At 43.1% G+C, this 27,634-nt stretch overlaps 1 protein-coding gene across 1 annotated transcript; it reads right to left on the bottom strand.

Moving 5' to 3' along the window:
• Positions 1-786: 786 nt before the first annotated feature.
• On the bottom strand, positions 787-27,420 carry LOC146970195 (inter-alpha-trypsin inhibitor heavy chain H3-like). The gene is made up of 23 exons (XM_085804666.1): positions 27,322-27,420; positions 25,197-25,357; positions 24,997-25,101; positions 23,947-24,109; positions 23,738-23,848; positions 22,497-22,625; positions 22,085-22,201; positions 21,792-21,960; positions 21,591-21,701; positions 18,131-18,312; positions 16,132-16,311; positions 15,951-16,057; positions 15,184-15,425; positions 12,113-12,181; positions 11,484-11,609; positions 9,539-9,607; positions 7,023-7,280; positions 3,917-4,003; positions 3,231-3,338; positions 2,941-3,109; positions 1,488-1,639; positions 1,220-1,304; positions 787-998 (listed from the first exon to the last, which is right to left on the bottom strand). The coding sequence occupies exons 1-23, from the start codon at positions 27,391-27,393 to the stop codon at positions 893-895; spliced, it is 3,078 nt and encodes a 1,025-aa protein (XP_085660792.1). The 5' UTR covers positions 27,394-27,420; the 3' UTR covers positions 787-892.
• Between the last annotated feature and the right edge of the window lie 214 nt (positions 27,421-27,634).

Raw genomic sequence — 27,634 nt, 5'->3', positions numbered from 1 at the left:
ATTTGTTTATTACAAAATGTAGATTGAAACATGAATGTAGACAACTGTTCTGTTTTTTTGTTTTGTTTTTACTCGCCTATGTGTTAATGTTTATCTGTAAAGGATCCTCAATGATGCTATTAACGTGGGTGATCTATAAATGTCCTTAAATTATTGAAAACACCACACTTGCTCATTCACCAACAATGCAGAGATGTCAGTTCTTGGGCGCTTTTGCAAAACCCATATTCCGCCATCAGGAGGCGCTTCCATTGGACCAATGTAATACATCCATGGTCATTACTCTCTTTTCCAGGGCTCTATTGCAGGCCGCAGACGGAGGGCCTGTCCCAATATGCACACTCGATCACACTTACACACTTGGGCACTTGGCGTGTGCGTTCATGGGCTTAGTGTCAGTGCGCAAGTGTGTCCCGATTCTCCAACGACTGAAAGTGCAGCAGCTTGATTTGCACTTTACCCACACTTAAGGTAAGACCGCATCCCAGCGGTATTTGGCCAAGTATAAATCCCACAATGCACCACGGTGAAGTCCGCCGTCACCGGCAGCCACAAGCGTTTAGGAAATGCGATTGAATTAATCTCAATAAAATGAAATTAACTTTCTATCTCATAATTATGACTTTTTAATGTGTGTGTTTTTGTCTGTGATGTGACAAGCTGGTAGGTGGCTGTAACCCTTGGTCTGTTTTTAATGAAATGTTTGACAATCAAACATTAAATCAGTGTGAAGGGAAATAGTCATTAAATATGACATGATTAAGTTCAAGACAACCAAATATGTACTGTAGGAAGCCATTTATTTCTTTAGGTTTGTAACATGTTGAACATTTTTGTCTATAATGATGAATCTTATTTCTATTCTGAACTAAATTGATTGAAGTAAAGTGATTCAACACTTGACATCATCCAGGGGTCTCTGCAGGGCAGCCTGGGCAGACATAAACCAGCAGTCCGGTGTGGTGGGAGGGTCAGTACTGTGGTCGTCAGCCCTGGATCTGCACAGCAGAGACACATATTGTCATAATCTTTGTAATCATAATTGGTTGTGTCTTCAAAACATATGTCAAATGAATTGCACAGTCTGCACATTACCTTGATAATGTAAAGATCTCCAATGCTTTCTCTAGGCAACAAGCTAGTCTAAATGTTTCATGTGTACACAGCTAATAAAATAGTAATTATTCTATCGCTTCCCATTAGTACTATCTAATCGTACCTGGTGACGTCAATCTCCTGGTCTTTGATCTTCAGTTTTGTTGAGGGAGTTTGCTGCACCTCCTCATAAACGGCTGGATTTAGGCCTGAACACACAAAGGACACATAGATATGATTTCATTTAATAAGACACTTTATCAAACTCCAAAATTGATGCAAATATTGATTCAATCCGTTGCTTACTTGATATTACAGCTTGAAAGCAAATGCAACATTTTCACATGGTGCACAGATGTACATACAAGAACAAGCAGCCTATTATCACCCACCGAAAATCCCTCTGGTGTTGGTATCGTCAGATGGCTTCTGTCTCAAAACCGGCCACAGGAATTCCGCGCCATCCTTCTCGCACATTAAGATAATGATGCGAATGTCTCCGACTGCCACGTCTACTTCCTTGTTCCTCCTGATTACTGTCAAGCTAGAAAAATATACTGCTTGTTTAACGTTTCACTTTCACATTAACTCCCCAGGATCTTAGTTTGGAACACCTGTGTAGCTGTTATTAGTAATTATTCAGCTTTCCAATCGACCTATCACCTGGCAGAAACGCAGTGCATAGAGCTGTGTGGGTGCAGGTTGAGAACTGCATGAGTTTTCACATTACACATCAGAATATGAAAAAATGATGATGGGATTGAGCTTTTCTTATGATCTACAAAGACAATCAATAATCTATAAACATGTAATTATTATTATTAATAATAAAAATAATAATAATACATTTTATCTATGTTTTAGCATGTTCTTATTTGAATTAGTTCTGTACATATTACGCACTGTAGTATGTGTATTAATTCATCTTTACACCTGAAAGCGATAGTTCAACATTTTGGCAAAGTGGCCCATTGCCCTCTAAGAGTAGGTTTGTTACCACGCTATGAGATAATAATGGAACGTTACGAGACAGAGTTGTTTTCGAGGTACTTGCCTCGAAAACAACTCTGTCTTGTAATGTTATTATGTCATAGCGTGGTGAATGTGCAGGTCACAACTTGTCCACCGGAGCGTTTTGGAGTTGTTGGATTGTGTATTTGATGAATTTAATGAGGGAAACCAAGAAATGCCATTAGCCTCCGTAGTGTAGCTCTGAGCAGCTCACGGCTCTGCTCCGCCGTTCTAGAAATAGCTTGCACCGACAATTAAAGGTAACAAACCTACTCCTAAAACTAAAGGGATTATGGCAATGGGTCAATCTGCCAAAATGTTGAACTATCCCTTTAAGATAGCATTTCCTCAATTCAGTTCAGTCCCTGCTTTTAAAGTAACACTGCGGAGTTTTTCGGCCTTAAAATAATGTTTCCAGACTCATTGCAATGGTAGAAAAATGGTTAATAGGATGAATGGTGCTGCCGCCGCAGCCTGAGCGGGGTCGCGTCGGCTGAAACTGCACTATGTAACTTCCCTGCACGGGTACGAAACACCCGTTTACACTCTGACAGGTTTGCTGTGTGTCTCTCAGTTTTTAAATGCAGTGGTTGTATTGGTGAATTAATAAACACCCTCAAGCGGTAGAAGGTGCATGTATGGATAAACACTCTCAGTGATGTGTAGTGTTTGGGGCTGCACAGCTCTGTTTGATTAATAATTAATTCAGATGGAATATTTGTGTGCCTTGATTAGACACATGTGTGTTTCATTTTCATTTACAGCACAGGGGCACTTGGTTTAAATGAAAAGTGATGCCTCAACTCATGATCCCTGAACATAACGCAAAGTCACCTTCCGACTGAGACGGGATCCTCTCCTGTGATGCTCCTCCGTGTCTGTCCGTCTTGTAAGTTGACTTCAATGGTGGTAACCTCCAAAAACTGGCCTGCTTTGAAGTGGATGGTGATTTTTGAGAAGCCTCCATTTGTTACTGAATCAAGCTCACCATTCACAGTCACCTCTGGTACAGGAGAGAACAAATGCAACTCAACGCCACACTTCAAACTGGGTAAAACTATGAAATCAAATAAAAACAAATAGAGGAAGTTCAATTTTGTGAATGAAAGTGGCACATTACTGACCCCTGCTGGGATAGTGAAGCAGCTTAAGGCAGATATTTCCAGTGATATCAAAACAAAGTGGAAGAGAATGAATCTCACTTTTAAGCAAAAACCTGTGGGACAGAGGAACTAGAAAAACACAGACACAATGTCACACACAGGGAAACACACGTGCTGAAAATAAACTGACTTTGCTTTCAATTACAATTGAACAAACTAAGGGTGCATTTTGATAATGACAAATCTATGCAATTCTTGACTTTGGTGGTGCCCAGTAGAGATCAACATGTTTTGCAGTAGACAGGGTATTTTTATTTATTTTATTTTTTTTAGATCATTTGAGATTTGTATTGCTATGATAAAATAATATATGTGCTTGTGTGGAACCAGCATAGAGAATTGAATAGTTCTACTACTATGTTCTCTGACTCATAAGATTCAAGGAGCCCCATTGGCCTTATGGTGTGTACCCATGTCTACTAGTGGAATACTATGTGGACCTAATTCATATTTTTTTAAAAATACAACAAAACGGAATACGCCGCATGTGCAATATCACAAAAATGTTAAGTGGTTTAATTTCTATAAGTCAAAGGCAAGTTTGTCTACATCTTTAAATCCTATGAATCAGCACCCTTTGTATAAATATTGACAAAATAATAAATCAATAAATCATAACTATACAAGTAATTAAATGTATGCAGTACCAGTACCAGTGGTTGTTGCTGCTGGTGATGATACAGTGGCCGGAATCACAGGCGCATCAAAAGACCTCTTAATACCCAAAGTACGATCTGTAAAAATGCACACAAAGCCAGTTTAATGCATGTGTTATCTCGGTAAAAATATATATAAATATAAAGATAAATATAAGATCTAATAACTCAAAATAATGAGATAATTTCTCAAAAATAATGAGACACCCGAAATAATGACATATCAACTCAAAATAATAAGATACTTAGTCAGATTCAGATTCAGATATTTTTATTCATGTACTTTGCAAGAGAGAATATATTACAGATTTATAATTACGACAGATGTACATGAAAGGGAACCCCAAGGAAGCAGAAACTGCTTATAAATAGGGGACCCAACCCAAGTCCCTAAGTCAGAATATTACATATATAAATGCAGTTTTTACATATGCATAGTTATTACATATATAAATGCATTAAAATATCACTGATTTTATGTGTTCTGTTAGGACATTAGATTAAAGTTAAAGGTTGGGTCTGGAGTTGTACAAATGAAACGAGAGTTACAGATTTAACTAAGGTTCTATGAATTCTGGATGACCGCCAGAGACGGTATGAAATACCTGGATAAGCATCACATGCATGCGCAGATCGAGACATAAGCAACCTGATAAAGGGGCAGGCACCCAGAGATCTTCTCCTACAGAATCTTCTCGTCAAGATTTCGAGTGACAATGAACTCTGGCGGTCATCCAGAATTCATAGAACCTTAGTTACATCTGTAACTCTTGTTCTATTTCATTCTTCCTTACCGTCAGAGACGGTATGAAATACCTGGATGACCTATACCAACAAAGTCATGAGGAATCCGCGCTCTCCGAGATTCAGTTGCAGACCGAAGGAACAGACAAGACAGCTGCTGCCACAGGATGGGGAAAGGCCACATTGACTCTGTAGAAGCGGGCAAAGGTACAGGAAGAAGCCCACGCAGCGGAACATCCCTCAAAGCAGCCCACGACGTGGAGACGCTCCTGGTCGAATGACACCTCACTGGGGGGATCCAAAGGCCCCTGAGCCTGTATGCATGAGCTATGGTATCAACAACCCAATGTGAGAGCCTCTGTGTACGTGCCCTTCTTTTCCCTATAAGAGGGGCACGGTTGCTGGTCTCCAGTGTTTGGACGCGTGCAAGTTAGGTGACAACAAAGAGTGCCCAAGGCGAGGTTCCAGTGCTAAAAACACACATTTATTATAACAATACAATACCTCCTTGGCAGGTAGGACACGAAACCACACAAAGACACGGTCAAAACTGTATGCCTTCGACCAGCACACCTGGTAGGCTAATTGTCCTGGCTTAAATAACCCACCGTGACCCGTAGTGCATCATGCACTTCCGTTGTCAACGGAAGTCGTCACAATAAAACCCGCCAACATTTAAATAACAAAATAAAAGTGCAAATGGCTCCTACACTCTGTTTGTACAAGGCACAGCCCTTCCTGTGTCCTCCATGACAGACAAACAGAGCATCAGACTTACAAAAACCAGCAGAAACCTCAATGTACTGTTTCAGGGCGCGAACAGGACAAAGAAAGGTGACATTAGGAGGTAGTTCCTCCACACCTGACTCTGGGGCAAAGCCACCAAACTGATAGGTTGATTAACATGAAAAGCAGAAAGCCTCTTTGGGAGGAAAGAGGGGTTAGGCCACATATAGCGCTTTTCCACTGGTGCGGCACGGCACGGCCCGCTTTTTTTGCTTTTCCACAAGCCCTAGTACTATAACGTGACATCAGCCAACTGCCCTCCACTGATTGGACAGAGTGTTGTCACTGGAAGAGTGCGAGCGCTACGTCCAACATGAGAATCAAACCCGGAAATTTCAAAAACAAAGCGGCAACAGCGCCAGCTGATCTGTACAGAGACTGTTGTTATTCCCTCACCTGAGTTAAATGGCTGTGTGTAAAACCACGCTGTGGTCCGTAATCGAGGTGCAGACGAGTGAGTTTGGAGCTAACGAGCGGATCGAAAAAAGAGAGACGGACAATGCGGCCCCGTGATTGCCCCGCAATCACCCCCGTCCCCGCTGAGGAGGTACTAGAAGAACTCAACTGTAGTGGAAAAGCACCTTTACCGAGCCGAGCCGTGCCGTGAAAGTGTATATAGTAGTGGCAGAGAGCCCTTTATCCAGCAATGTCTGCAGGTATTTGAGCAGTACAGGTACAGAGCAATGCTCTGGGTCCACATTCTGACTGCCACACCACCCAGCGAAGAGGGTGCACGAGCACTGACTACGGTCTGGACAACAGCCTGACTACAAAAATTTTGTAACGAGTCTGGCCCTTCAGGGGTCAGACATGGAACTGGAGGCGCTCCGGGTGAGGATGCCAAATGCCCCCCCCCCCCCCCCAACTGTGACAGGAGACCCTTCCTCAGTGGGAGGGGCCAAGGTACCCCGTTGAGAAGCCGACGGAGAAGAAGAAACCATATTCTCCCGGGCCAGAAGGGAGCCACCAGTAACACTGAGTGATTGCTCCTGTCTATCCTCAACGTGAGCTGTGGGACTGGAGGAAAGGCATACAGGAGGCGGTCCAACCCATAAAAGACGTGCTAACCAATTTGTCTGGCCAATTTGTCTGGCCCTCGTAGTTGTGTAGCCGTGGCCTTAAGCCAACAGAACGCAACATGACCAACTACAGCTCCATGAAATTGGAATTTCTCGCCCTTAAATGGGCTATGTCAGAAAAATTCCGGGACTATCTATTGGGACAGAAGTGTGTGGTGTATACAGACAATAATCCCCTCAGCCACCTGTCCACAGCCAAGCTGGGTGCTACTGAGCACTGTTGGGCTGCACAGTTGGCTTCCTTTGACTTCCCTCAAATACAGGTCTGGTCGAAGCAACAAGAATGCAGATGCACTTTCCAGGCAGCACCCACCAAGCATTCACACATCAGAGCATGTAGCTCCAGGCACGTCGGTCCCGGAATTGCTACAACAGGTTGTTGTGGAGAATCGAGTGACCCAGGCCACTATTTCAGCTTTCCCTTGCTACTCTCCCCCTGACTTGCATGTTTTACAGGAAGCTGATCCAGTAATCCGAGAGTTCCTGACGTTTTGGACCAGAAAGAGGGCCCCGGATGCAGCTGAGCGACGGCAGGCTTCCAAAGAAGTCCTGGTGCTGACCAAACAGTGGGACCGGCTGGTGGAGCAAGGAGGAGTGCTCTATCGCCGTGTCACCGTCCCTAGAGGAGATGAAGTGCTCCAGTTGGTACTCTCTGCATCGCTCAAGACACAGGTACTTCAGCAGTTGCACAATGAACATGGGCACCAAGGTGCTGAGCGGACAACGGAGCTGGTCCGTCTGCGGTGCTATTGGCCAGGGATGCACCATGACATCAAGCAATGGTGTTGGGAATGTGCATATATGGGTCACTTGCTTGCTTCTCGTCCAAACCAGATCCTGGCCATCGATTTCACCATCCTGGAGCCTTCGAATAATGGAGCAGAGAACATCTTGGTCATGACCGATGTCTTTTCAAAGTATACACAAGCTATCCCAACCCATGACCAATGAGTGGTTCTGCAGGTTCGGTGTGCCTGGTCGCCTCCACTCTGACCAGGGCCGGAACTTTGAAAGCAACCTCATCCAGCAGCTCTGCCAGATGTACGGAATTGAGAAGAGCCACACCATTCCCTACCATCCAGCTGGAAATGGCCAATGTGAGAGGTTCAACCGCACCTTACACAACCTTCTCCGCACCCTGCCCATCACCAAGAAGAGAGACTGGTCAAGCTACCTGCCCCAAGTGACTTTTGCATACAATACCACTGCACATCAGTCAACTGGTGAGTCTCCATTTTTCCTGATGTTTGGCCAAGACCCACAATTACCTGTTGACTTTCTGTTGGGCAGAGTACAGGAACCTGTAGCCGGCCACCCCCATGATTGGATCATGGAACACCAGACACGGCTACGTCATGCTTTTGAGAGCACAACCAGGCATCTGGAAGCTGCAGCTGCCCGGCGGAAGGAAAACTACGACAAACATGTTCATGATGTCCCACTACAAGAGGGTCAGCTGGTCCTCCTCAAAGACACCAGCGTAAGGGGCCGCCACAAAATTCAAGACATCTGTAGCTCAACAGTGTACAAAGTACTGAAAGCCCCTGGAGTGGGAGGATCCGTGTATACTGTGGCTCCAGTGCATAACCCCCAGCAGGTAAAGCATGTTCATTGTTCTCTCATAAAAGGCAAAGTAGATTGTGTTGCTAATTGTCCCCCCAGAGAACCCAGTGAATCCCCTGAACGGATGGGATCCACCCCAGCAGACAAGTCATCGTTTGATGGTGACTGGGCTGTAGTGATCTCCGAACCCAGGGCTGTCCCAGGAAACCATCCACCAGCTCAGCCGGTCACCAGCACTCTCTCACCAAACCAAACTGATGCTGTTGCTACATCTCAGCCAAGCGAAGGCCCAGTGAATTCAACAACTAGCACTGAAACTCCAAGCACCAGTCAGGCCTCCCTGAGAAGAACTACCCGTCCAAATGCAGGCAGACACCCAAACCATCACCATTTCCCTCAGGTTGCTGGGAGTAGTGCTATTGGGGCTACTAACTCTCTGAGGCCTGTGCTTAGTAGCTCTGCTATGTTTGGGCCATGGCAGTAAGTACAAATCGTCGGGCCTACGATTAAAAACCCAGGGGTAGATTGTAGTGAACCTCAGTTGTGGTTGTGAATGTAGCTCACCTCTTTAGCCCCTCCCAGGTGCAGTATAAAAGAGCCAAGATGGCTGAGCTCAGTCTCTGCTGGTTGCTTCCCAGGGTGGTGAGTAGGGTCCCCGCTTTTTAATTCATTTCAGTTTCAGTTGTTTTCCTTTTATTAATTTTTGTCTTTTGTTTTATAGGATCCCCTGCTGCTGTTCTGTTTTGTTGTTTTTGGTTAGGTTTGCTTTTGGTTTATTTCCCTCTTTTCTATTTGGACCAGTGGTTTTGCTTGGCCTTTAACCCTTTTGTTTATTTGGCCATTTGTGATTTCTTGTAGTTTTGATTTGCTTTCATGGTCCTTTTTTTGTTCTTCGGTCAAATACATTGTTGTCAGTTGGGTTGTTTTGTTTAACCTCTGTTTGCTTTTTGTTTCAGGGAGATCCTTTTGTTTGGTTCTTTGATTTGCAGTGTGGCCTGGGTGTCATCAGCTGGGAGGCTAGGCACAGTGGTGAAGACCTCACTTCCGTTGCATGCAAGTAGGCACTGGGGCACCTTAGTGCATGATTTTGTAGTGTTTTGTGTTTTTGTTCCAGCCTAGACTCTTTAAACAGCAGTGACAAGACATTGAGTTGTTTTGTGAGCAAATCAAAGCCCTAACCAGTATCAGTGTAGTGTTCCTGTCTGATAACATGCTCAGTGAGTGAATCTTGGCTGTAGAGTCACTAAGCTATGCAGGCTCACTTGATCTCATTATTTTAAGAATGAATCTCATTAGTTTGAGTTAGTATCTCATTGTTTCGATAAAGTATCTCATTATTTTGAGTAAGGCCAGAGACGTTCTACTGTATATTGCCTATAAGGACTTTGGTAAGGCTATAAGATCAAGTGGCAGAAATGGTGTTCCATTAAAAAAAACCTACCGTTGTAGCGAGGCCCTGAGAACCCTTGAAATTGTTGACCACGGAGAGAGGGTCGGTAGGGATCTGGATCTAAAACATGGTGTGGAGAAAAAGAAAATCAAAAACTATATTCCATGTTTACTGTCATGCTGTATGTGGGTGTTGCGTGTGTATGTGTGTGTGTGGGGGGGTTGATAATAATGATATAGTGAGCTTGTTCCAGTAGTAGGAATCTGGCTAACAAACGCGGTAATCAACCCAAGCTGAGTGGAGGTGCTTAGTGGGGATGAAGCACGCCCGCTGGCGATGAAAAACAAGCTGAGGTGACAACTGCTGCTGTCTGGGGCAGGAGGCTACACGGTTGAGCTCTACCTTTAAAGGTAGAGTCTGTAGGATTTTCCCAAGGGGGCAGTTGTCGGTCTGAGAAGTGAAGCTCACTTCCGCGTTCAACAAACTGCAATCCCCTCTTCTTCCTCTGGGGGCTGGTGTCAGAAGGGAGCATTCTCCATAGACCCCCATGTTAAAATCGCCGACTTTATATCCTCAATAAACATGATCAAAGCCTGGTGTCAGAACGTTTTTTCGTCTCAATCGATAGTTTCTACCCCCGCACACACCCTGAGGGGGGTGAATTTTTTTTTAACTCTACCGTTTTACTGTTATTAGGTTAAAACTCTGGCCAATTAGGGCGCGGAAACGTTGAGTGGTCTGAGCAGCTCCGTGGACAGCTGCTTGGAGGCCAGTGGGCGGGTTCTCGGCCGGCCAATCCAACATGGCGCTGTTCAGGCCGCCATGTTGGAGTCACAAAAACGACTCCCCAAAACCAATGGGTGACGTCACGGACGCTACGTCCATTCTTTTTACAGTCTATGGATTTTCCTAAGAAAAATCTAAGACTGACACCGCAGCAAGCGAGTGAAACTGTGACGGAATCTCGCGTGAAGGTGTCCTGATATGCAGTGTGACGATTTTGTCGTGAGTATATTCTATTGGTTCAGAATCCAAACCACTTTAATTATTGAGGGATGTAAAGAAACCTCTCGCGCTATTTTTAGATTCCTGGTTGCTTTTCAGCCAATAAGAAGTGTTTAGGAGCGGGACACCGCTGCAAAATGTTGTCCAGAGAGAGACAGAGTGAGCGATTTTTTCAGGGTTGAGCGACATTGCTGGACAGAGCGATCAGTGATAATAATGATGATGAGAAAAGAAAATGCATTGTTCACTAAAACTGAACACTGGGATTCGATCCCAGACTGGAATAAAAATTGCTTATAATGAGAGCTTCTCTACCAGGTGAGCTATACATCACTTGTAGTGCTGATGTTATTGTGTCTTGAGTGTTTCAGAGTCGGCAGGCTGTAAACCAGCTGACCCTAATCGGGGACAAACACTCATTTGCCCATATTGTCCTGTGGCCAGTCCGAGAGTCATTTCCACCGGGCACACCGCAGCAGTGACGGTGAGCGACGGTGCTTCATTATCACCGCCGCTGCTCCGCGCCAGCCTGTGTCCATGTGTGTGTGTGTGTGTGTGTGTGTGCGTGTGTGCGCGAGAGAGAGACCGAGTCCAGCTGAACGAGGGGCTGACTGACAGAGATGAAAGGTGAAACGATGTTAAAAACAAAAACAAAAAACGTTTGTTTGTTTTTTCTCGGTGAGAAACTGTGGCGGACCCATACAGACTGTTGCAGGCCGCTACACCGAGCTGTCGAGCCTTTCACTCCTGAGCCAGATGCAGAGCGGGGCGGGAGCTTGTAGCACTAGTGCCCTCCCCTGGGGTTGTGACGCGTCAACCCCAGTCTCCCTGAAACCGCCAGTTTGCGTCTGTCATTGGTTCACAGCAGTTTGATCTCAATCTCATTATTTTGAGTAAGGCCAGAGACGTTCTACTGTATATTGCCTATAAGGACTTTGGTAAGGCTATAAGATCAAGTGGCAGAAATGGTGTTCCATTAAAAAAAACCTACCGTAGTAGGCAGTCATCCCAAGATAACGGGGAGCTGGTGGATCAAGGGGAGCTGGTGGACCACGGGGAGCTGGTGGATCAAGGGGAGCTGGTGGACCACGGAGAGAGGGTCGGTAGGGATCTGGATCTAAAACATGGTGTGGAGAAAAGGAAAATCAAAAACTATATTCCATGTTTACTGTCATGCTGTATGTGGGTGTTGCGTGTGTATGTGTGTGTGGGGGGGGGTTGATAATAATGATATAGTGAGCTTGTTCCATGGAGGGAAACACTTCAATGATGAGAAATAAATATGAGATCCAGCCAAGACTCTTTAAACAGCAGTGACAAGACATAGAGTTGTTTTGTGAGCAAATCAAAGCCCTAACCAGTATCAATGTAGTGTTCCTGTCTGATAACATGCTCAGTGAGTGAATCTTGGCTGTAGAGTCACTAAGCTATGCAGGCTCACTTGATCTCATTATTTTAAGAATGAATCTCATTATTTTGAGTTAGTATCTCATTGTTTCGATAAAGTATCTCATTATTTTGAGTAAGGCCAGAGACGTTCTACTGTATATTGCCTATAAGGACTTTGGTAAGGCTATAAGATCAAGTGGCAGAAATGGTGTTCCATTAAAAAAAACCTACCGTTGTAGCGAGGCCCTGGTAACCCTTGAAATTGTTGACCACGGAGAGAGGGTCGGTAGGGATCTGGATCTAAAACATGGTGTGGAGAAAAAGAAAATCAAAAACTATATTCCATGTTTACTGTCATGCTGTATGTGGGTGTGTTGTGTGCTATAGTCATAGCAGTAGGTTCGTTACCTTTATTTGTCGGTGCAAGCTATTTTTAGAACAAACGAGCCGAGCAGCGAGCTGCTCAGAGCTACGGTATGGAGGCTAAGGGGATTTCTTGGTTTCCCTCATACTCAAACTCATCAAATACACAATCCAACAACTCCAAAACGCTCTGGTGGACAAGTTGTGAGCTGCACATTCACCACGCTATGAGATAATAACACAACGTTACCAGACAGAGTTGTTTTAGAGGTAAATACAGAGACTGTTTGCTGAAAAACTGTCCCTGAAGGCAACACGCATCAGCGGTTTTGCATGAATTTCCCTCTAAAACAACTCAGTCTTGTAACGTTGTGTTATTATCTCATAGCGTGGTGAATGTGCAGGTCACAACTTGTCCATTTGTCCTTGGACTGTGTATTTGATGAGGGAAACCAAGAAATCCCATTAGCCTCTGTAGCGTAACTCTGAGCAGCTCGCCGCTCGGCTCGGCCGAAATAGCTTGCACCGATAAACAAAGGTAACGAACCTACTGCTATGACTATAGGGATTATGGCAATGGGCCAATTTGCCAAAATGTTGAACTATCCCTTTAAGAACTAGAAGTTCACCTTGGTGTGACAATTCACGGGACAGTGAAGGGACGCTTTGAATCCCGCGTGTAACTGGAAAACAAACAGTCAAGCTTAAAGGGATAGTTCACCCAAAATTGAAATTTCCCTCATTATCTCCTCCCCCTCATGTGGACTAAGGGCTGGGAGAAGTTTCAGAGTCCTCCGTGGCTTCTCTGAGTTACAGGGGGTCTCGGCGTAGCAGTGTACGTATGTCCATATGACGGTTGCAAATGGATAACAACTGTCTTCGTAACAAAAAGGCACACCAAAAAACATCCAAATACCTCCATGCTGCTCGTATGTAATGTCCGTCTTGTATTTAATGCTGCGTTCGATTGCACTCGGAACTCGGAAAGATCCCGGTCGGAAAGTCCGACTTCCGAGGTAAATGCGTTTCATTGCGCAACCTCGGAAAACATGGCCGGCCACAGTAAGCTCATATCTTTCGAGCATCAAAAAGTACTGCTGGGGAAGAACATGCTGCTTGGGGGAGAGAGAGAAATAGAAACGCCACTTCTGCAACACACAGTCTTGAACGCACCAGAGAGGGGAATCCTGCATGTGTCACAGCGAGCTGTGCAGATTCAACTCTTGCTGCAGTAGCGTGGAACTAGGCTATATTCCCTTTTCCACAACTTCTCCCTTCTAGGTTGGAAAATAAATAGCCTAAATAAATAAATACCTCTCGCGGTGTGCGACGCCATATTGCTGTGACGTAATTCCGACCGACTCGGGCTGCTTGGATCCAACCCGAGTTCCCGAGTCGGAGTTCCGACTTCAAGGGCCGTTCTATTGCATTTTTCCGAGTTGGAGGTCGGATCTTTCCGAGTTCCGAGTGCAATCGAACGCAGCAGAAGCCCCGAAGTGCAAAATTGTCCCAAAAAAAATTAAATAAGTCGAATACATACGAGCAGCATGGAGGTATTTGGATGTTTTTTGGTGTGTCTGTTACGAAGACAGAGCGGGCCTCAGACCAACTGGCCTGTGTTGGAGGTGCTCAGCTCACAAGGGCACTTATCTGCACATGGTATGGGACTGTAGGCCAATTAAAAAATTCTGGACTGAGGTCTGCCTATGTAATGTGTGAGCAAAATAACTAGAACTCATATAGAGCCGGACCCTGCTGTCTGTCTTCTGGGTATCTTTTCCAGGCTTGCAAACCAGGCAAATAATAAATGGCTAGCAATAGCCTTTACTGTTGCTAAGAAGTTACTATATTGCCATTGGGAAGATACATCAGCTCCTAGTATCCAAGTCTGGTTCAATGTACTGTACTCATTAAAATAGCAAAACTGGAAAGAGTCATATATTGTAACACGAACTCGGTGGATAAATATGAAAAAATGTGGTCTTGTTTTCTAACTGCTATGGAATGAGTGGCGGAAAAAGAAGAAGAGGAAAAAAAAAAAAATTTGGTGTGGCAGTATCGTCCCTGTTTGTGATTATGTGATAGAACTATGGTCCCCATTTTGTCTTTGGACATACCTGTTTTTGGTTGTTTGTTTACCTACTTATTTTTGTTCTGTTTTGTTCTGTCTTGTATTTTTTATTTTTTATTCTTATTATTATTATTATTATTTTTTTTTTAAATATTTTTCTGAATTTTTCAAATTCTTCAGTTCAGCTTCACATCCCACACTTGAAATCTGAATTATCATTACACACAAAACATGAACAGTGAGTTCTACAGTGAGTGTACCAGGCATAGTTATTATTACTAGTTCCCAAATAAAGCAAACATGTTTTCTTCTGGAATTAAAAAAAAAAGTCTACTGATTGTAAACAAGGGGGCAGTTGTCGGTCTGAGAAGTGAAGCTCACTTCTGCGTTCAAAAAACTGCAATCCCCTCGGATTCCTCTGGGGGCTGGTGTCAGAAGAGAGCAACTCCAATTGAGCCCCATGTTAAAATAGCCGACTTTACAGCTTAAAAAAACATATTTACAGCCTGGTACATTTCATTTTTTTGGTCTCAATCGATAGTTTCTACCCCCGCACACACTCTGAGGGGGGTGAATTTTTTTTAAACTCTACCGTTTTACTATTATTAGGTTTAAAGTTCTGGCCAATTAGGGCGCGGAAACGTTGAGTGACAGGTCAGGAGACCGCTGCTTCGAGGCCAGTGGGCGGGCTCTCGGCCGGCCAACGGCCGCACCGCTCCAAATATGGCAAGTAGAATCCAACATGGCGCGGCTCAAACCCCCCGTAGTAGCGGCACAAAACAGACTCCCCCAAACCAATGGGTGACGTCACGGACGCTACGTCCATTCTTTTTACAGTCTATGATTGTAAATAGCATGTTTTGTTCACAAATGTGTTGCTCACTTTGTCCTGAAGATGAGGATCTTGCTGCTCCTGCTGCACCAACCATTCCAGGATCTCCCTGTGGTGGCCGGGGCTGGCACTCCTTGGGTTTATCAAGCACATCTGTGCTCTCCCCCGGAGGCTTGGTGACCACCATGGATGTGAGCGGGGTCACAAAGCTGTACTTCAGCGACAGCTCCAGGGCCTCTTTCTTCACTTTTTCCTTCTCAGTTTCATTTAACAGCAGCCTGTGTGCACGTGTTTTAAACATGATAGCTAACAACACAGTAGGCTTGTTTGTTATTTGAAACAGTAGCCAACCCAACTATCTACCACTGTTTGATTTCAAGAGAAAATCATCAGCTACAAATGAGAAATCTGTTTTTTGTTTTTTTTTTAAAACCAACCTGAAGTTCTGGGAAATTGTGATTAGCCTTTTCCAATATTTCTTTACATTTTATAGATTAAAGGTAGAGTAGGAGATCCTATGCAGGCTAGATTTTGAAAAAACGTCATTCAAAAGTCCAAGCCCCTTTCTTCAAACTTCTCTCTGAAGCTGCCATAGCGTTGCTGCAATTTCGTTGAATCTCTTTGACTTTACCGAAAGCACGGCAGTTTGAAAGTAACATCCATTCGTGATGTTCAAAATGATTGGATGATGTTTTTACAGGACTGTCTGTTCCACAGCTGAATGCTCAAAAAAAGATCTCCTCCCCTATACCTTTAATAATAATAATAAAAAAGAACAAAAACTCAGAGAAAAAAATGCTTACTCTTTCTCCAGGAGCTGTTCGACAGTGAGGTGGGCCCAGACCCTCTCGAGGCCGTAAGACACTGCTTCAGGAGACTTCGGCACAGAGAACGTTACCCTCTGAGTGCCCTGTGATGAAGTCCACATGAATCAGGGAAACCTTTGAGAAGAGCATATCTCGTGCAGATTGGACTGATTCTTACCGAAATGGCTACTACTTGTGGGCTGAAGGTCTCGATGTCGTTGTCAGTGATCTGACCGGCCACCACGATCTCAGATCCATTGTAATACTGGCTGAAATGAGTCTGGGTTAGATTGCTCCCTCCTGTATAGATCATTGTCACATTCGTCAGCAGAGGAGTGGCCACCTCCTCAAGGAAGCCCTGTTGATACACAGAGGACGTGTCAACTATGCTCAGTTTGTTTTCGGTGAAAATGTATCAGTGTGTTAATTTTAGTCAGGCTGTTATATGTAGGTAATGTCATGCCTTAGCTTCATGTTTAGTCTTTGTGTCCTTTTATGTCCAGACCAAACACTCTATATAGCTAAGTGATTGCTGAACAAACGGTGGGTAGCTATACAAAATAAAAAGAGGAGTAAAGCAATATCAAAGTCCTTCTCTGGCAATATATTAAGCGGCAATATTTAAACATCAAAGATGTTCAATCAAACCCACATAGTTTGAAACAACGTTCAAAACACACACAGCTCACAACTAAGCATATAAAGCCCGCTAGCTTAATGCTAACGTACAATGTAAAACACCATAGACGGGCTAACAGAAATTAGCATCGGCTATCGCCAATTCGCGGCAACCGAGCCACAGCAGTAAGCTGCTAAAAACTGTTTTAATTTTGGCTTTAGCGCTGTTAACACGTGGCTGGTTAAATTGTTTTTGGGAGATTAATGTTGGTCTCATTGATGAAATTTAACAACTGTGGCAGTGGCATTATTAGTTTGTTTGAATGAAAAGTGAGCAGGGCTGCCTCTGGGCTACGGACTGAAATCACCACAGTTACGTAAATAAATAAATGTTTTACAATGAACTGATCAGTCTTTACATTTTATTTTGTTAAGTCAACATGGTTACTGTACATGGCAAAGATTATTACTACCACTTTATGACTTAGAATTGGTCTGTATTTCTATGGGGGAGTCCTCGCCACTCAATCGCTCTGGTCGGCAGTCGGGGCAGTGTGTTTCACTGTTTCCTTTCTCCCGACGAGAGGCGACAGACTCGTCGGCCAAAGCCGTCGGCGTCGGGACGTGTCGTGGCGGTGTGTTCCTGGCTTAAGACTTATATTAACACAAACATTCCGCTTACTTTTGCTTTAACTTTTTAATAGATGAGCAATAAAGTATATATTAAAGCAGAAGTAAGCGGAATGTTTTGTTAATATAAGTCTTAAATAGTTATATCTTCCGACAGCAATCACTTATATAGAGTGTTTGGTCTGAAACACGGGTCTGTCAGTCACACGAGCTCGGGGGGGGGGGGGGCTTTTTTCAAATTTTTCTCATCCTCTTTCAAATCATAGACCATAGCTTTAAGCATCAACAAACCGTTAACTAAGTTTATTATTAAGTTATTATAAATCTCTTATAGTCTGCTATTAACTATATTATAATGAGACTATTAATACATATATAGTCTTATAAACGCATAATAATGTTAATAATCATCTTGTAATCACTTATAAGGGCCTTATTACCTATTAAATAATGCTTATTAGAAGGACCCTAATATAAAGCGTTACAGAGACTTTTGCATATCTAGTTAAAAGTTATTTGTAGGTGAAGCTAATGACACTCATGCCTATAATCCTGTAATGCACTTCCTGTTTTATTTTGTACTCACCTTTTCCCTCTCGTTTCAAACCCTGACTTCCTCCCTTTGTGTGATTTTCCCTCCAGTGCGATGGTCAACCGCACCTCTGATTAGTTTCACATATTTTCTCCCGTTGTCTTGTTGCCAGTTTGTCTCGTCCAGTCTCTGAGTCTTGTCAAGCATCCCAGTCAAGTTTTCAAGTCGTCAAGTTTCAGTTTTCTAGATAAGTTTTGATCCTCACTGTGAGCGTCTTTTGTTTGATTGAATTTTGTGTTAAAATAAAAAGTTTTGTCATACTGTATCCATGTCAAAGGTCGTGAGGCCTACAGTACATATTCACCATGTGAAGGAAGTGCAAGCAATTCAAATATACCTTCAGCTGTAAGTCAGCGTCAGAGTCCTCATAAATCCGTCGTGCCTTGCCGTTGTTCTGCAGTGACATGGTCTTCAGGAAGTCAAAATTGACGTCAAAGCCAAAACCGAGACAGTAGAGAGAGAATTTGTCTGCGATGGCCTTTCTCACATTTGACTGTATCATTTCCAGGTTTGTCACCCCTGCGAAAACACAAGACATGTGGTTTAGAAAGGTTAGAAATCAAATTCTCCAAACAACTATCATGTGATCAGTAAAAGGTATTGTGTGCAAAGAGTTAAAGGTCCCATATTATGCTGTTTTTCAACCATTTCACATGGTTCTAAGTTGTCCAACCATATAGTATTCCTAGTGTATTGTCCCCAAATCAATCTGCAGCTCTACATCTCAGTAATCTAAAAGTGGCTCTCCAGAGCTCTCCTGTGAACGACCACCTGCACCTTGAAATGCAAATAAGATTTGTAAACCACGTCCACTCCACACCTGTCACGGGGAGAGAGGGTGTGGTTTTCACTACAGGTACATGTGGACATGTGGACATTGGGAATATGGATGGGGTTGGGCATTGATTTCCGAGAAGAAAAAAAAAGTTTCTGAGACTCTCATCTTGTCTGAAAAAATGTAAATGTTCCTTTTTTTACTGTGGCAGAAAGAGATACATGGAGAGACTCCTACAGCCATCAGAAGGTTCTGTGTGAAACTGTCAAATAAAAAAAACAAGTGAAACTGAGCAGCACAAACTGTGCACGGTGCGACTGATGAGAAGCTACCGGAGAATATTGACGTGGTTTTGCGCCGGGAGAGAAGACTTCCTCGTTCAGATGCGATGAGGACCGCTGCGCTGATGAGAAGCGGTACAGTTCCAATATTCTCTGATCCGCGGTTTCATTTTTAATGACCGGCGGCTGTTTTTCAGTCAATGATTCAAAATGATCATCTGGCGGCCGCGGTACCGACCGCTCCTCCTGTATCTACCGCTTCATGTCAAATGACGGACCGGGGGAGAGAGAGTGAGAGAGAGAGTAGGGGAGAGTGGGGTAAGTTGAGCCACTTTTTGTATTCAGGATCACTACATCAAGACAATTATAGTTTTGTTGCTAACTAACACATCTGCATATATTTCAGGATGTTTTGCATCCCTACAAATTAACAGAATGAGTGTAAATATAACTGTTTTTAAAATATAGCATGTTCAAAAAAAGTGGTCTTGTGACTCAACTTACTGTACACCATAGGAGTGGGGTAAATTGATCAACCCCCCCTTCTTTCCTTCCATCCATCTCCTACCTCCCCCTTTACTTAATATTTTATCTGTCCAGGTTACAGGTGAACACAAACTGCAGGGACTTCCTGCTGAGCCACCAACTCACTGAGATTTGGGGAGTTTTGCAAAATTACGTGGCATCTTGGGAAGAATCCCAGATATTTTTCTTTGAAAGTAAAGTTTGGCCTCACTATAAACAACTTTTCCTGTTTAACATACTTACTGTAACCACAAACATACAGAATCTTGATTTAATCATTTGGACATTTACAGCCAAAATACATTCACTAAGTGTATAGGATAGGTGGATCAACTTACCCCACAGCTCTTAGCTTGGGTTTATTGCTCCCACAGCTAAAATGGTGCAGTTTCATGCTAGGTTTACTACCTCATGTTGTAGCTCATAGATACCACAACCCATGTATAAAACAAATTTGCAATCATCTCTTTTGGTCTAAACACAATTCTCATGAAACTTATGATCGACAAAATTCACTCTCGAGAGTGAAAAAGGATTTTTTGGTCATAAATGTTAAACCACTTTACTCACGTGGTTCTAATCTTCACAGACTCCATGAAATGATGCCTGCCTCCCAAATATTTGGTCACATGCTAACTTTTTCCTATAGTTTCCTAGAAACAAGGGGTGGGTCAACTTACCCACTGGCTCATCTTACCCCACTCTCCCCTATGTGTGTATGTGTGCTCTGTGACGTCAAGTCTCACAGCACTTTCAATTTGCCCGTTTGGGAGACACAATCTCAAAAAAGTGTAGCAATCAATTAAGGGAGTGAAGAGACTTTTTTCACCTCCAGGCGTCATAGAAAGGCCAGGGGAACACATAGGACCACTGCTAAACCAGTAGAAAGTGGATTTTGCATAATATGGGCCCTTTAAATGTAAATAATGCAAATGAAATAATCCAAGTTCAGACAGAATTTAGAAAAATCTGTGAAAGATCCACATAATTCCTTTTATTTTATATTTGTTAGTGCTGGGCCGTTAACAGCGTTGTGCTTAAGTTTTTTTTAATAATTTTTTTAATTTCTTTTTTCAGTTCATGATCCATCTCATATATATACACAAACCCACACACACCAAAAAACTGTTAATCTATTCTCAAAGTTGAATCTAGGAGCTGGGTCAACATAGTGGGCAAGCTATGAATTTCACTTTGATATTTTTGCACAGATGTATACTTCACTTTTCATTCAAACCAACTAATGCGGCTTCCACAGTTGTTAGGTTTCATCAGCGAGACCAACATTAATTTCCTAAAAAGAATTAAACCAGCCGGCAGTAAACCTCTAACAACCTGCAGGTAAGTTACTAGGATCGTTTTCTCCCCACGGGATGACGACGGCAACGCAGGCTGACCGTCACGTCAGCAGACCGGTGTTATCGGTGGCAGCTGCCTCTGTGACGAGCTGCTGCTGCTCCCAGTCGACCGCTCCCACAAAGTTGGAGCAAACAGGTGTCATTTAAACTAACCACAAACTGGGGATCTACACGGTTAGATTCTCTCTGAAAAAATATTAAAACGCAATAAAGTGACATATTAACAGCTCTACAGCGGGAATTAAAACAGCTTTTAGCTGCTTTACCACTGTCGCTTGGAGCGAATCACACATTCAGTACAGTACATAGTACAGTTGTTAAATATCTGTAGGCTACCTATACCTCCTCATGCGCTTTAGGTTGAATATATGTATTTCTTATGCATAAATACTTGAATATGAATCTTGTTATTTAAACCAGTTATAGTTCTGTGAAACAATTTTCTTGAGGGATGCACTTTTTGTTTTAATTATGATGATTTGATATGTCAGTGCTTTTGATTTATTAATTTCATATGGTAAATGTTTGGCCTATGAGTGTCTTTTGCTGCTATTTTTTATTCACAGCAAATTACCACAAATATTTGTGTGATATGACATGAAAAAAATGAATGAAAAGTTGAAGAGCCAGAGCATTTGTTAGCTGTTATAGAGAGCTAGAGCCTATTATGTTAAATATAAAAATATGAATTTATCGGTTATCGGTATCGGTTGAAATTTTTCATATCGTGCATCACTACCTATTTTGAATGCCTTCATCAGAATTCAAATGAGCCAAGATTGCAGTGAGATTAATCTAGATTAAAAAAATTAACCTATGCCCAGCACTAATATTTGTTCATGTGTGTTTTATCATAACCTGCGGTTGGGTCTCCATCAGTGAGAAATATGAGGATGGATGCTGAGCCTTCTCTGGGATGGGCATTCAGCATCCCCGCTCCTTCCAGCACTGCTTCATTGATGTTCCTGGCTGAAATACGAAAAAAAGGGAAAAGTTTCATTCCTTACACTCTGCTGTCAACCATTGAGATCCCAGAACTTCTTCATTGCAACACCTCACCTCCTCTAGCTTGAATTCCCCGTGCAAATGTCTTGGCACTATCCAGGTTTTCCTTGCTGGCCTGGACAAGTTCTCGTTTCCAGTGAGAAACGAAGCGATAAAAGGTGATGAGACCAAAGTAGTCATCCTCTGCCAGGTCATTCAAGATGTGGATTAAAGCAATTCTGGTCTGAGGGAGAAATATGAAATAAGTGATATATGATGCGTTTGTTTCATTCATGTTTATATATTTTCTGCAAAGTAAAGTTGATTGAAAATACATGACAAAAAATAAAATGCTTCGTCACACTGACCTGTTGAATTTTTTTGCCATGCATGGAGCCACTTTGATCAATAATAAAGACAACATTCTTTGGTATGCGTGGAAGGCTGGATGGAGCTAAGTGATGAACGAAGTACCCGCCTGATATCTTGAGGGAAGTCAGAAGAAAGTTGGATTTGGTTGAAAGGACAGGAAGATAAAATCGGAATTGAAGGTATTTTAGTTATTTGTTGGTTTGATTTTAGCTCTTACAGATTCATTATGTACCAAGTTAAAGGTAGAGTCTGTAGGTTTGTTCATTGTGGTTGGTACATTCAGACACTCATCAGTAGAAGCCCAGGTGATGATGAAGCAAGTTTTTTGTTGTACAGTATTAGTTTATATTTTGTTTTCGGGAAAATCCTACACACTCTACCTTTAAGAAAGACAGGGTGCTGCTGTACCTTGAGGTCTCCGAATGTGGTGTTCCTGTTGACATCATACACAACGACCAGCTCTCCATTCATACCCTCCTTTCCACAGCTGTCACATATTAACTGCTGACCCTCGGTGGGGTAGAAGTACACCCAGGCCTGAAAACAGGATGAATGAATAAATGGCTTTCATCGGTCGAAATGACGAGTCTTTAATTTCTATATCACATTCGATTGGATTCATCTATGGAGGCATTGTGTAGTGTTGGTAGAAATAAATACAGCTGCACATCTGACTAAAGTACAAATGTGCAGGTAGATGTAGGTGTGTAGCTGTGTTAGGAGATGGGCTAAAGGATGAGCAATATTGGTATGTATACTGTGAGTCAAACAGTTAAATATGGATCAGAAAATGATCATGATTGTGTTATTATTAGGGCTGCGACTCGATTAAAAAAATTAATCGAATTAATTAGAGGCTTTGTAATTAATTAATCGCAATTAATCGCATTTTAATCGCATATAAATATTTGACCTGAGAACAGTGAGAAGCATTTTTTTTTTCACATGGATTTTAGTATACCATTAAGCATTCAAGGTGGTACTTAACCAAGACCAACAGACTAGGGATGCAAATTATCGATTAATTCATTAATCGATAATTGATACATACAGATTAAATGGTCTTTCCTTCCAATACACTATGATGATTACTGTAGTATTTAACTAGGCTACTTAAATCACAGTAGCATAAACTGATTTGTTGAACTCAGCCTGATGTAAACATTAATAAAACTCAGTAACCAATCACACAGCAGCTCATTGTCGTCCCTGTGTGATGTTCAGGGACAGGTCAGGACAGTCTGAAGACAGACAGCTCTGAGGGTGAAGTCCTATCATAATGAGATGAGCTGCACCTGTGACAGTGACAGGTCATAGATATAGCGCTGCAGCTGAGCAATTAGCGCTATATAGCGCATTTAGCGTGCGCCCGTGTCTGTGTGTCTATGTGCAGGCAGAGATCAGAGATGGTGTTTTAAATAACCATGCTAGCGTTTCACCAGCTCTCATCTCTGCCAGTCAGCCTCTCAAACTGCCGCCTCTCTCGCGTGCGGGCGCACCGCACGTAGACACACGTGAGAAAAAAAAAGTGCGATTAAAATGCGTTAATTTTTTTTAGCGCATTAATTTTTGTGTAATTAATTAATCGTAATTAACGCGTTAAAGTCCCGGGCCTTGTTATTATGTGTTATGTGTACAACGTGCTGTACCTCTTTGTCAAAATGTGTTTTGGTGATGGCATCAGCCAGGGCTTTGGTGCTCAGTCCTCCTTTGACGTCAACGAAACTGATGCCGGCTTTCTCATGAATGTACACATCGACCTGTCATTGAAAAAAACGCAATATTTAGAAGCTCTGGCCATGAAAGCTGTTGTTAGCACAGCAGTGATTTTCCCCCCAGATGAACAGGACAAACACACCTTGAAGTCTTTGACTGGCTGCATGGGGCGAGCGTGGATTTGCAGCTCATATTTCCCAAGCCTGCGTTTCAGCAGTTCCTCATATAGGAGTTCAAAAGTCACCTTTTTGTGCGGTGCAATGGTCACAGAGGTCTTAAATTCCTCCAGGGTCCTCCCTACAGAGCTGCAACACATACCATTAACATAGTACTAAATCAAAGGCATCCATGCCCCCACCCTGTCTGGCTTGTGTTATGACCCTTTAATATGAAACCATGTATTGTTGTGGCCCCTCGTCACATGTTATGAACTTATAGGTATGAATTGTAAGTGATACTACTGCAACAGGGACTTTTTCCATCTGACCTGAAGATGTCAAAGCATTTAAAAGAAAGAAGCAAAAACAAAAAAGCATAATCAAGAAAAAGAGAAGTCAAAATGAACAAATGAACAATGTATGTATAAATGTACGCATGTACAGTACTGTGCAAACGTTTTAGGCGCTTTAAGTAAAGTGAAGGTCATGAATAGTCTTTATTTATGGATTAACTTCATCCAAAGTTATGTCAACAGAAGAAACCTAAATCAGATCATCACTTGCTGTGACCACAGCTCCAGTTCTCCTCCAGACACTTGCACACAGTTCTTCAAGGTTCTGGTCTGGCAGCTTGTTGAAGCGTCTCTGAGAACTTGCCTAGTTCATCTGTATCAGCGTCTGTCTGTCTCTTCATAATGTTGGGATTGGGACTCTGTTGTGGGCTCTACCATCTGTTGCAGGACTTAGTCTTTTTCTTGTGAATTGAAATAGTTATCTTTGACAAATGTAGGACTGATCAGAAGCCTCTTTGATGGTACTGCATAATGGATAAGAATCTAAACATCTTAAGTGCCTAAAACTTTTGTATAGTACTGTATATAGTATAAATGTGTGTGTGTGTGTGTGTGTGTGTGTGTGTGTGTGTGTGTGTGTGTGTGTGTGTGTGTGTGTGTGTGTGTGTGTGAGAGAGAGAGAGAGAGAGAGAGAGCTGTATAAGACTTGGCAGAAATTTGAACCATTGATCCATGTAATACCTGACAAGCCCAGCACTTTGGCGACGGGACACAGCCTCAGCGTACTGCTGCCGAGCCTTCTCCTTAGCATTCACAATGCCATTGTACATCTGTCCATCTATAAGCCTGAAGACCACCAAGAAAAAGACCATGTTCATATACTTTCTCCTGCTTAAAATGTTAACTTTTTTATGTGCAAATAGCTGTAAATATTCACATACATTCTGAATTTACTGATGAAGGCATTCTTGGGAATCCGTACAAGGAATTCTATTTCTTTTGACTCATCCATACGATTGGCCACGCGGCTTGTGATGACAGTGGTGGCATGGCGACCGGTCACCGTGGACTTGATGTGAAAGCTGTAGATGTCCCAGTCATCCTGCGTAAATATGGGAGGCAGATTTCACAATAAAATAAACAAGACTTCATTGATCACTTGGCTGAACATGAGCAGAGCAAAGATCAGATGGAGGAGAAAAACACAGTGTTGGTGGGAGGCATCAGTGAGGTCTCAGTGGTCTAACTGCAGAAAGTCCCCGTTCTCACTATTCTTCATCTTGATATTACATGGAAATGACTTGTACATATACATTCCCAGTACTGTGTGTGTGCGAAGCAGTTGCATTACACTGAATTGTTTCATTCATTCATTGTCATCTGACCGCTCAAGATGCCTTACCGGAGAGTTTTGTCAGCTCTGAGACGAAGATCGGTCCGTTTAGAGTTGCTGAAGAGTTTCTCTGACGACTTTAGGTGGAGGCAGGCTAACACTACCCATACACTTCCAGCGTTTGAGCTAAGCTAATTACGGGCAATACGGCTCTATCTCCCTCGTTACTGCACGCACAGTCGAAAGGACGGTGTCTATCTGCTTGTTATGGACTCGGGAGTGAGGCAAGACACGGGGAAAAAAAACTGTTGGCGTATCCAGGATGCGATTTGTGAAAAAAACAGGGGGGAGGGATAATTTGCGGCAGCCGGGGGGGGGAGGGGGCAATGACCATACCGCACCGTAACACCGCACCTGACAACGTCTCAACCAGACTCTGGTCTCCTAGTGGACCGGGTCTGGCTCCAAGTTTGAGCAAATAAATGAGCAAAGACGCGACCAGGTCCGACCAGTGTTGAAGCCTGGACCCTGGACCCGATGCAGTCGGACTGACGAGCATTATGTTTTTATTAATTCTGCGCCGGGCTGCGGCAAAAAAAAAAAAAAAAGAAGCCCGTAGCCTCGTTGTGTGATTGACTATGTGGGTCATTTTGCGCATCTGTGTTTTTTCCTTTTAGGCTATGTGCATCGAGAGTGAGTGAGCACACCAGAGAGAAACAGCGGGGGCACCAGATGATTGCCAACCGACAAAAATTGAAATGAGACGGTTAAAGAGAGGAAAAACACAGAATATACATGTAATAGCTACAATCGACCCCCCCGCCTTGATTTTTTATTTTTTATTTTTTTTTGACGGTCTGGGAAACGCTGTGCGCTACTGTAGGGGGGATGAAAAGGCTTGCGGTCTTGATCTAAATTAGGGACTATTACTCTGTCTGACCAGAGGGGGGGACAACACGTATCCCCACCGGGGATAATGACCAGAGGGGGGGACATCAGAGGGGGGGGGGCTCCCTGGGCGTATCCCTTTAAGATTACCCTCAACTGATCATTAACCCTTAATTCTTAAAGCTGTACAGAAATGGCCGTTTGTCCTGTTTGTCGCGCCGAGTTGTCATGAGTTGCCGCACGAGTTTACCCGAGTAAGGAAAACGAATTTGATTGGTCGTTATCGAGCGGGCGGGATATTCAAAGCTTGGGGCGAGACCGAGCTCCGTGTGTGTGTCTCAGACGCTTGATTGACGGATGACGGATCCAATATCAGTGGCTGGTGAATCGTGAGCAGGCTGACGTATAATCCTAATAATGATAGATGAGTTATTACACTAATTTTATGATCCAGAGTGGGCTCAAATTCAATTTTCTTTTCTGTACAGCTTTAAACCTGAAATGCAATGATCAATATGATAGGGACTTTGTTTTTTTGTTGTCTTTAAAGTAGAGACTGTTCACTGTCTGGACAGATATATTCCTCCACAGCATGACTAACACACATTCAAACATACATTTGAACATGAAACCATAAGGGGGGACAGAAACTGACAGACCAAAAAGATTTCCAAAACTATACAAATAATTGCACAAGCACAGCTCAGAGATATCTGTTCATGTCTGTGAAAATTCATCTGCATTAATATAGATGTAGATTCTTCCTTAAGGCAAATGTTCAATGAGGTCTCACAGTTCATCTGCATTTATATAGATATATGTTCATATAGATTCTGTGATCTTACCTTGTTTGGCAGTGCAGTAGCCAAAGCCAGCAGCAGCCCAAAGAGGGTGATCTGCACCACAGCTCTCTCCATGATGGCTCACACCAGACTGCAGCCCAGGCAGCTCACACTGTCTTTTCAACTCAAACAGACAAGGACACACAATGTGTACATCCGGTTTTGGGCAAACTTTTCTCTCTCCTCCTATCTCACTTGCACATAATCACACACATGCACGCACACACATACCCCAACATAGAGAAGTGGTTTGAAAATTTAAAGTGAAAGTGATGCACAGGGACATTCTGGGTTGATCTGCTCAGTCCACACTGTG

The sequence above is a fragment of the Trachurus japonicus genome, chromosome 17, assembly GCF_045865225.1.
Source record: "Trachurus japonicus isolate A0001 chromosome 17, Traja_1.0".
Classification (NCBI taxonomy): Eukaryota; Metazoa; Chordata; class Actinopteri; order Carangiformes; family Carangidae; genus Trachurus; species Trachurus japonicus.
This window is presented reverse-complemented; position numbering and strand designations above follow the sequence as displayed.